Source organism: Leucopleurus acutus (assembly GCF_964270905.1).
Source record: "Leucopleurus acutus genome assembly, chromosome: 14".
Classification (NCBI taxonomy): domain Eukaryota; kingdom Metazoa; phylum Chordata; class Mammalia; order Artiodactyla; family Delphinidae; genus Leucopleurus; species Leucopleurus acutus.
The window spans coordinates 61,875,661-61,886,867 of NC_139156.1; the positions used below are offsets into that span (position 1 = coordinate 61,875,661).

The 11,207-nt window shown below is 52.0% G+C and overlaps 1 protein-coding gene across 1 annotated transcript; it reads left to right on the forward strand.

The window, feature by feature from the left end:
• Positions 1 to 1,451: 1,451 nt before the first annotated feature.
• Positions 1,452 to 8,285, forward strand: NODAL (nodal growth differentiation factor; the record flags this gene model as incomplete). The annotated part of the gene is made up of 3 exons (XM_082854095.1): positions 1,452 to 1,656; positions 5,611 to 6,308; positions 8,133 to 8,285. The coding sequence occupies exons 1-3, from the start codon at positions 1,461 to 1,463 to the stop codon at positions 8,283 to 8,285; spliced, it is 1,047 nt and encodes a 348-aa protein (XP_082710221.1). The 5' UTR covers positions 1,452 to 1,460.
• Positions 8,286 to 11,207: the final 2,922 nt, after the last annotated feature.

The following is an 11,207-nucleotide window of genomic DNA, read 5'->3' on the forward strand; positions in this document are numbered from 1 at the left end:
ACAGTCCCCAGCTTTAGAAGGAACTAACAGTCGTCTGGCTGAGCATATTGTCCCGGTCCCGTGGTCAGCACAGGTCTACAACCCACATCTCTCCTAGGCAAGGCCCCTTCCTGCTGGCTGGGCCGGCTTCCACCTGGACACGGGTTTGGAGCTCCTGGCTGAGCCTGCTGGGCCTCCTTCCACTAACACCTGCTCAGGGCTGAGCGTGTGGTTCTCTGGAGCTGGAGGCATCCTGTGGAAGAAGCCTAGGTGTGCGGGGCACGTAGTGTTTCGGTAAATGCTGGCCAGCTGCTAATGTGCATGTCAGGGCTAGGAAAGGACCAGGGCGTGAGGGCGGGGGCATAAAGAGCCCTCCAGTGTTGCAGAAAATAGCTGGGGCCTGAACAAGGGGCAGAGATTTACATTTCTTTAAAGGTAATTTCAGCTTCAACCTGACTTTGCACCTGAAGAGAGCCCAGACAAGGACCACTCTTGTGTAGGTGAGGAAAGCAGGGCCCAGAGAGAGGAAAGTGAGAGGTCCTGAGCTAAAACCCAGGTCTCCAGGGTAACTGCCAGGGGAGGCAGGGACTGCAGGACATGGATGACACAGGCAACACCTTTTTCCTGAAACCCCTGGGGTGATGTGAACCTGTGAAGGAAGACCCTGATACCACCACAGGTGCTCCACTCACCCCGTTAGCTATGCCCTCGGCTCCAGCTTCTGAGCACTTTCTTTTCCAGTGGAGAAGTCTGTCATTCATCCTGGTCACTCCTGTCCTCTGTTTTCTCCAGGAGAGAGCTTCAATATTTGACGCAGGTCCCCGTGGACCTTTGTCTGGCACTCATCTTTTTCGTTCCAGCAATTCCCAGTACCCAGTATTTTTTCAGAGGCTAGCTCTCCAGACAGGCCCTGCCGTATAAGGCAGGGGTTGCTCCCAGAGGCCATCTGTACAGTGTCCTGGAAGGCTGCACGGTGCCAGGCTGGGCTGAAGCCTCCCAGGCCAGTGTGGAGCTGCACCCTGCCCGAGAGCCTCCAGGAGACACAGCTTTCATTCTCTATCTGTTCCTGGTTGAGCCAGACATCTATTTGGAACCTGGAGGAAGAGGAAAGGGCAGGGACCCCAGGTGGGGGAGAGTAAGGAAGCCATCCTTTGACCTGGGAGTTTGCCTGCGACAAGCCAGCTGTGTCTTGGAAAAAAAGCCTGGAGTAGCAGAGTGCCAGGGTGTCCAGACTGGGCAAACTAGACGGTCCCTGGACCTAACAGCTCCTCCAGTTTTTCAGATCTCCTCCCTACCAGGCTCAGGTCTCACTCGCCCCCAGCAGGTGGTCCCTCTGGGGGCCACCCCCGGTGACGGGGGCTGGGCTGGGGGGTGTTATCCGACCTGAAAGCTTCCCCTAGGGAGGAAGGGCAGGGGCGGGGCGCCCGCGAAGGCCCAGGATATAAGGGACGGAGGCTGGCCTTGGGCCCCGCCACCCCACCATGCACGCCCACAGCCTGCTGTTGTTCCTCCTGCAAGTCTGGTGGGCTCTCCTCCAGGCGGGCGCCACGATGGTAGCCCCGGTGCCCCTTCGAACGTGGGGGCAGCCCTCGTCGCCATCCCCTCTTGCTTATATGCTGAGCCTGTACCGCGAGCCGCTGCTCCGGGCGGACATCATACGTAGCCTGCAGGCGCAAGGTAGGCTGCCCCGCCCCGCCCCGCTCGGCGGGACCCCCGGCGCGCCTTGGGCGCTCCCGCGCGGGACTCCAGCAGAGGGCTGGAGGGGCAGGGGCTGCGGCACCATGCCGGAGACGTGCCACTGAAAACGTATCCGCACGCTTGAAGGGCACGTTCAGGGGCTGGGGCTGACGGTGTCTCGGCGTCTGCCTTGGCTCGGGAGACAGGGTTGGTGGCACCCGGGGTGTGTCCCGGACTGAGACCTCTGCGTTCCGGTCTTGTTTAGGGTGGGTAAAGCGCGGGACTATAGGGTGGAAGACTGATTGCGCCACTGCTTATCTGTGCCGTCTTAAACTACTGTAATCTCCGGGCGCCTCGGTTTGCACATCTGTAGCATAGGAGTAATAGTGCCTCCCTTATTGGACTGGCGAGGGCTACGGACAACGCACATAGAACGCTTAGCACAAAACCAGGCATAGTAATGTATGGTCGTTATTATTAATACAATTATTTTGTCTTGTCAAAATTTTTTTTTTCTTTTCGCGAGTGAGGGTGAAGGCGTTCCGGGGTCTGGCGTTGGGAGTGTCTCTGGCTGAGACTGAGGTTCGAAATAGGGTGTCAAGCATGTAACATCAGGGATTAGGTTTCAGAAGTTATGGATTAGAGATGAAATGCCCCGAAGTCGAGAACTGCGGCAGGCTTGGGTCATCCAGCCCAGGCTGGGTAGGTGTCAGTGTCCCGGACGACAGCGGGCTCGGGGCCTAGATTTGGAGAGGGCGAGGTCACTCCCATGGTGACCTTGAGAGTATCAGCCGCGAGGATGGGGCAGCGTGCGTTCTGGGCACTGGGCGCAGGTAGATGTTGAGAAGAGGAAGCCCTTCCCGCGGGGCTCCTCTACTCCGGGCAATCCACATCCCAGCGCCCGGGGTGGCCCCTGCCTGCCTGCACCTCTCTCTGCCTGCCGGGGCCAGACGGCCCTCCCCGGAGTTCGGGCGAAATCCACATCCGATAATCTGATTTGACGGCCACCGCCGGCCCCTTGTGATCTGGGGGTGGGGGCTCCTAGCTCCCTGGCCAAACGCGTCTGGGGTCAGACGGCCAGTGACCGTCTCCAGAAGGGTCATATGGGGACTAGTCAGACTAGGGACACACGGGGGGCGGAGCAATTTGAAAATTACTGTAGTGCTCTGCCCTGCCAGAAAGTTGGGGTTGGGGGGTAGGTGGATGAGCAAAGAGTGGGAGGCGCACTTTTCCAATTCACTCCCTCCTTCCAGAGAGTTCTGGAAGGTTTGTGGTGATTTGACAGTCTGGGAAACTGGGTCTGGTCCCTCAAACCCTGCTTCCCAATTCCCCATGTGTCCCTGGCACATCAGCTGACTTTTCTAGTCTCCTCCCCGTTTGTAAAAAATTAAGTGCCCGGCTTTCTTTCTACCTCATTTGTGTGAGTGTGGTATCTTTCCATCTCAGGTTTATTTGTAAGCTGCACAGGATAAGGGGAAATGGGTGTTGGAATCTAACCAAATCAGGTGTGCATCCGTGTCTTGTGTCTTTCACTGTTTAACCATCTTCACCTTGGACCTTAGTTTCTTCATCTGCAAAATGGTGAGAAAGGTGGGAAGGATTTAAGGAGACAAGGCTTATAAAACACTTGGCATGAGGGAAGCAGTTAATGGTAATCACCCTCATAATTTATAATAATGTAGGGTGGGAACTCGGTGTCATACTCACCCTCTTTTTCTACAGAGTCCGTGACTCTAACTCAACACCCTGTTTGAGGGGAAAGGAACCCAAGATCATGAGCCCTTCCTTCTTTAGAATTGGAAGTGGGTCGAGATTTCACTGGGGCCCGTGTGGCCAAGTCAACATTCAGCCTGTGGATGGGTTTCAGGGTATCCATGAACCCCTTTCTTATAACCAGCCCCAAATCACATTTATTGTGTTAGTAGGAAATGCAGTTTTTCTGGGGAGAGCATTCTTGGCTTTTATCAGGCATTGGTGACCCTCAAAGATTAGACCTCCCCATTATTCTAAGATGAACCAGAGCCAGATCTAAGAAAACCTTTTAGCACTGTGTCCTGGGGAGCCCTTGGCTGCAGGTAGGCTAGTGGGGTCTCAGACTCTTCCAGCAGGAAGGAGTATCCTCCTCCCTGCCCCTGCATCCACACTGCCATCCCAGCAGCAGATGACTTTGTTCCCCTGTCCAGGTCCCTCACTGCCTGGACATCTGCATTTCTAACTTGGACTTGGGTAATAATAAGGAGGCAGTTGATGATGGCCGTTTATTGCACTTTGGTGGTTGTGCTGGGCAAAGCACTTTACACACATTATCTCAGTAAATCTCAACACCCCTGTGAGGTGGATACTGTTACCATCTCCCTTTTACCCAGAGGGAAACTGAGGCCCAGAGAAAGCTGGCTGCCCAGTGTGGCAGCAAGTGGCAGAACTTGATCCATCACCAGAGACACCGGGTCCCTCCTCTTAAACACTGAGCTGGAATGCCTTTAAAAAGCCATTTGTGGATACTTGAGATAGTGTGTTTTAAGTCCTGGTGTAGGCGGAGCTGTAGCAGAGTCGCTACATGTCACGGGGCGGTGCTGCGAAGGGCAGTGGGTGGTGTCAGCCTCCTCCCCACACCTCTGGGGAGTTGCTAGTCAGGGGCCGGTTATTGCCTCCTGCAGGTGCTAATGAGAAGGGAAGTGGAAATTAAGTGAAAAAGAACATCTAGGGATGGGCTGGGAGAAGCTTCAGGATGCTGAAGCTGGGAATTACCCCCTTCTAATGCAGGCTGGACTTCCCAGAGAAATCCACTGACTATCTGCCCAAAGATGTTCTATGAGACAAAGAACCAAAAAAACAAAACTCTTGTGTGGTCTGCCCAGAGTGGACCTAAGTCAGAGATCACTACCTTCGGGACTGATTCACCAAAGGGTTACTGTTTTTATTTCTAATGAATAACCTCTGCCTTTTATTTAGCAATAGACCTTGAAACATCTTCATTTCCCTGGGTCCTCATGACAATGCAGGGAAGGGTAGGGCATTACTATTCCCACTGCAAAGATGAAACTGGGCTTGAAAAAAGTTAAAGATCACTTTTAGCTGACCTGAAAAATCCACCAATATGTGCTATTCCCAGACATCAGACCACATTAGTCCAGAACTAAAATGAATGGAATGTGCTTCCCCATTCCTTTTCATTCAGGATGGGTTTAATTGTCTTGGGTGTGTGCTTGCTGTGTCTGCCCCGGCGTGTGGATGACCTGGAGTGGGAAAGGGTGAGCCCCCTGCAGGTAGGTAGGAGAGACTACCGGGTGGAAAAGTGCAAGGTCAGCGCACAGTCAAGCTTAGGATGTCTTTAGAAACCTATTTGTAAGGTTGCCAAGAACTCTTGAAGTGTCTGCCTCTGTCTTTAGGAATTGGTGGGGGAAAGGGTGACCAGTCTTTGGCTTCCGTTGCCTATGCCTCCCTGGGAGCTCCAACCCTTATGATCTGTGAATCGACCTCATTGTGCTGTAAAACAGGCCACCCTTTCCAATGAGAAGACCAAGCCTGGCAAACGGGCCACAGGGTGGGTGGAAGTCCAGGATTTCTGTCAGAAAGCTCAGGGCTTGTCCTTAGATCGCATGTGTGAGGGGAGAAGGGAGAAGGAGATGAACTCATCCAATTTTTACCAATTGTTCTCTGGAGTGTCTTGAGGGGGAGCAGCAGAACAGTGATTTGGAGGTTGGGCTTTGCAGTTGGGCTTATTCTTGGCTTTGCCACCTTCCAAGAATGACACCTCACGCAGGTAATTTAACTTCTCTGAGCCTCAATTTTCCTCATCTCTAAAATGGGTTCAATAACATGCCCAGCTCATAGGGTTAGGGTGACGATTCATATAAGGTAAGGGCTCAGTCATGAGCTATGGTGGTTGTTACACCAACTGAGGCTGCAGGAGGCCCCCACTCACCTGCTTCCTTCTGTTTTTTTCTCACCCAGATGTGGAGGTGGATGGGCAGAACTGGACCTTTGCTTTTGACTTCTCCTTCCTGGGCCAAGAAGAGGATCTGGCATGGGCCGAGCTCCGGCTGCAGCTGTCCAGCTCTGTGGCCCTTACTCCTGATGTCCCACTCTCAATTGAGATTTTCCACCAGCCAAAGCTGAATGAGGATAAGGACCCACCCAACTGCCCAGAACGTCTTCGAATGGACCTGTTCACTGTCACTCTGTCCCAGGTTACCTTTTCCTCGGGCAGCATGGTCCTAGAGGTGACCAGGCCACTCTCCAAGTGGCTGAAGCACCCTGGGGAGCTGAAGGAGCAGATGTCCAGTTTGGCTGGAGAGTGCTGGCGGCGGCCCCCCACATCACCTGTCACCAATGTGCTCCTCATGCTCTATTCCAACCTCTCCCTGGAGCGGAAGCGGCTGGGTGGCTCCACCCTATTGTGGGAAGCTGAGAGCTCCTGGCGGGTCCAGGAGGGACAGCTCTCCCGGGAGAGGGCCAGGAGGCACCGTCGATATCACTTGCAGGACAGAAACCAACTGTGTCGGAAGGTCAAGTTCCAGGTGGACTTCAACCTGATCGGATGGGGCTCCTGGATCATCTACCCCAAGCAGTACAATGCCTATCGCTGTGAGGGCGAGTGTCCTAACCCCGTGGGGGAAGAGTTCCATCCAACCAACCACGCATACATCCAGGTGTGATGCCAAGGCCTGGGGAGGGGAGGTGGTAAGCTGTGGGGGAGAATTGTCCTTACTACCAGATCACGACACTGGCTTTGCTGTTACGTTAGTGTGTTCATTCATGCAGTTATTCGAGCACCTACAATGTGCCAGGTTCTGTGACAGGTGTTAAGGATATAGAGATGACCAATGATAACACCCTCAGAGAGCCTACATGGAGTCGTGCCTTGTCAGGTGACCCTGAACACACTGCTTTCCTGGCACTTTTTCCTTCTGTCATAAAATTAGGGGTGGAAAAAAAATAAATAAAAATTAGGGGTGGGGTGTGTAGACTGGAGGGTCTCAGTTCCTCCCACTGCCCTGACATTCTAGGAAAGGAAGTTCAGAATTTGGAGTTTGGGAATAGACAGGCCTGGGTTTGAATCCTACTCATTAGCTACGTGATATTGATCAAGTTGCTTACTCTCTCTGAGCCTCAGTCTCCTCATCTGTAAAATGGGGATAGCAATGCCTTACTTCTAGGGTTACATGAGATGATATGCATACCACATGTGTAGTATCAATAGTTAGCAGGTAACAGGTATAACGTTGTCTTACCATTACTAGAAGTCTGTAACTCATTAATGCAATGGGGGCCGCGTTTATGAGGCCAAGGTAGAGATATTACTGTTCCAGCCACTGTACTTCTGCTGCCTAAAAACAGGAGTTGGACACCCATTTTGCAGAAGTAATAAAGCCAGAGGCTACCACCAGGTGCCACTAATCAGCCTATGGTCTAGAAGGTGGTGGAGGGAGAGGAATGGAAGGAAAATGAGGTGGAGAAAGCAGAGAAGAGAGCTTATGTATGGTGGCCCTGACCTGCTCTCAAAGGTCACACGGGATCAAAGTGTTTTTATTTTCACTCTATGAGGCCTGGACTGAGAATCTCTTGGACCTGTAGTACATCCTCCATGCCAAGCCTCAGGCAGGGTCCAGAGGCTCTGGGGAGAATGTGAGCTGAGCTCGTGAGAGGGAGGCAGTGGTGGGGGCTGGTATCCTAGAGGACCTGTCCTGGGCACAGGCCCTCCTGAGTCTCTCCCAGGCCCCACTTCTGTCCACCAGCCTACCTGCAGCACGATCAGAGGGAACCAGAGACCCAGATAGTCCCAGTCACCAAATCTAACACTGACCCGAAAAGCCACCACTGGACCACAGGGACAGGGCCCAGTTCCAGAATGCCAAGGGCTTGTTACCTTTTCTCCCGTTGACTCTGTTTGCCCTTCTCTGGGAAACAAAGCAAATCCCACAAGAATTTCCGCATGACTCTCTTCTTCATATTTCTGGAACTAAACCAGGAGTTTCTTGGAAGATTTTTAAAGTTGGTATTCACTCTAGACTAGAACAATAGGAGAACATATGTTACCTACTGCTCTACCCAGATACAGCTTTTAGAATCTTCTGTTTAAAGGCTGTTTAAAAGAATTTATTTTAGGGCTTCCCTGGTGGCGTAGTGGTTGAGAGTCTGCCTGCCGATGCAGGTGACACGGGTTAGTGCCCTGGTCTGCGAAGATCCCACATGCCGCGGAGCGGCTGGGCCCATGAGCCATGGCCGCTGAGCCTGCGCGTCCGGAGCCTGTGCTCCGCAACGGGAGAGGCCGCAGCGGTGAGAGGCCCGCGTACCTTTAGATATTAGAGTTGATGATGTATTGGCATTCTGATTCCTTTATGAAATGAATTTTCTATTTTTGCCCCCAGAAACTGATTTTAACTCTGTAAATTTTTCACACTTTACCCAGAAATGACACCATTCTGACCTCACCACTGGGATGTGAATTGACACCCCTGTCCTCCCTTTCACAGAGTCTGCTGAAACGGTACCAACCCCACCGAGTCCCTTCCACCTGCTGTGCCCCAGTGAAGACCAAGCCCTTGAGTATGCTGTACGTGGACAATGGCCGAGTCCTTCTAGACCATCATAAAGACATGATTGTGGAAGAATGTGGGTGCCTTTGAGGAGCTCCTGCAGGTGTGTTGGATTTGCCTGTACCCTGGAAGGTTGGGAAGCTCCTAGAAGACAAGATAACCATCTAATCCAATGAGGAGAAACAAAGAGGGGGAAAAGTCCCTCTGTCCACCAGACCTAAGGAGGAAGGGCTGCCACCCTGTCCTTGAAGGCTCTGTGGGGTCTGGTTGAGCACAGAGGAGAGGGAGGAGGAAGCCTGTGAAGCAGGCTTGCTGGGTTTTCTCTTTGCTGAACAGACAGTAGCACATGAAAGCACTAGTGCAAGAGTCCTTTAGCTGACTTTTTTCAACCCATGATCCCCCGGAAATTGTATGCAAGAGCTGGAGCATATGTGCATTTATTTTTGAGGTGGGACAAGGTTGTATTTAACTTTTGTGTATTCTCAAAAGTGGCCTTTGACATACACTCACTCACCCACACCCTTGCCGCCTGAAGATTAAGTATCACTATGTAAAATTTAAAAAGTCCATTGGCTTTGGTTGCCTCAGGCTGGGTCAGGGAGCCCCCGCAGAGTGGATCTCTGCTAATGAGTTGTACATACAATAAAGCCATTGTATAGTTCTCCTAGGCCAGCTGGTGCCTTTGAAGGGCGAGGCAGGAACTCGTCCAAGAGAACTGGCCACGTTGGACTACAGAAGCTGGAGCCCTGGGGCGTCCCCAAGTCAGTCTGCTTTGGCGGGCACAATCCATCCAAGTCTAAAGCTCTCTCGACAGTTCACCTCAGTCTGTCAATGCGTGCTATTAATGAGGCCCCTGGACTTTCTATCCATAGCGGTGAAGACACTGCCCTGGGTGGCAGACTTGCGTTATGGTCGCAGCTCAGCCACTGAGAAGCTGTGTGACCTCCGGTGAGAAATTCACTGCTCAACCTCATCTTGTGAAATTAAAGCAGGCGGATCCTAGTGCCTTTCTGTGATTCTTCTTTTCTCTCGCCAGCTGGCCTCATTGAGCACTGCCAAAACAGGGGCTGTACTTTTTTCGTTTGGCAAGGCGAGGGGACCATTTTATTGGGAATGTCAGTCCACAGTAAACTTACCCTGCTTTCCTAAGAAGCCCATAGACTAATGCTCCAACCTTAGGAAAAATGATTCCAATCTATGGGAATACTTGTTTAGAGGGGACTCAAACTTGACTTGGTTGAGTCAAGGTAGTAATCCTGGCCCAGGAAGGGGTTGGCTAGGCTAGAGCCAGGCCTGGGCCTGAGAAACCTCAATGCCCCGACTCAGCAACAAAACTGATCCAGTTGCTCATTCCCTGGAGCGGAAATAACCTGCCCTCCCCACAATCCAGAATCGCAATAGGATTCTGCATTTGACTCTACTTAGGAAACAGTAGAGCTGGGGAGGCCTTGTGAGGTCAATTTTTGTACCATCCTCTTTCCTAAACGAGACCCCAGTGAGGCCTATCGGCCTGATGCTACAGCTAGGAGTGGCAGGGCCAAGAGCTGAGCTCTGGTCTCTGGAGCCCCAGGGGCTCCTTCATACCATCTAGGGGTCTTTGCGCTCTTAGCTTTGGGTCAAGGCCTTAGCCTTTGGAACCAGACATTTGAAACCCACTTCCACTACCAAACTTAAGTTCTTGGGAGTAAAAACCCTATCCCAGGGCTTTAGAGCATCCTCTGTACTAAATGGGTGCCCAACTGTTCTTCTATGGCTGGGGCCGGGAAAGCGAAAGGTCAAGCTATTTGTGGCTATAGCTTGTGGGAGTGTTTACAGTTAGCAGCTCTACCAACTCACAGAACAAACCCCACTGATGACAGGACACCACCTCATATCAAGCAGAAGACGCAGGCACAAAGGAGTGAAAGGACGTTTTGCTGACCCCTGCTAAAAGCTCACTGTGCAGTGTCAGCGGCAGGGGCCTTCTGCTGCCTGGCCAGAGGTATTTGGGGCTGAGCCTACAACACAGCTCCGTGCTCTGGAACCTACCTGCTAGTGCAGGCTTTGTTAAGTCTGAGGAAATGCTGCCTGCGGGAACTGAGTCCTGCCCTACCCTGAGGGCCAGGAAGGGGCTTTCAGTCAGAGGTATTTTAACTTGCTCTGAAGGCAAAGGTCTCCTTCCGCTGTTCCTGTAGCAGTGCCAAGTCAGTAGCCGATTGGGGGAAACTGGATGCATTACTCTCCTTGGCTGGGGAAGTGGGCGGGCCTGGTACAGGGAGGAGTAGAGAAAAGATAAAAGCAGAAACTGGGAGGCGGCTGTGACTCTCACACAGCAACACAGTCGGGTTAATCTCCATCATGTAGTCTCCCCTTTTACTAGCAGTAAAAGCCTTATCCCTCTATCCTAAATTGCCTTTCAAGTCGATACCCTATTTGCCTTTGGGGCAAAGTAAAGGATATATGAAATGGCTTTCAAGATTATCTTCCCTTGAAGAGATTATTTCATCCTTCTAGGGGTCACACAAGCCTGCTCCACTCCCAAACTTGCACATTCTGGGGAAGAGCAGACCCAGTTGACCCACCTCTACTGGTCACACCAACTGAGCTGTAATTGAGCTCTTGACACACCAGCCACTGGGCTAAGTGCCTGCCATGATCCCACCTGAGCCCACAGTCACCCAGGTAAGACCTACTTCTTAACTTAACCCTATTTTAGAGAAGGACACCAAAGGTTACAGAGACTGGGAATCCTGTCGGAGAGAATGTGGCTGCTATTAAGCGGTACAGAAGGAATTCAAGCCTGTCTCACTCCAAAGCCTGTGCTCTAAACCTCTATGCTGTTTTGTTCTGTGGACCTGTTTACATGGTCCACAGGATTCTTGAAAGGACAGGATTCTTGCTCTCAATACTAATATGTGAGCCTCACTGGATTAATAATAGCAAGGAATGTGATGCTCACGCAGCAGAGTCTAGTTTATTTTCAGACATCGGATATGATGGATTTCTAACAAGTGCTCCTGAGAGGCAGAGGCA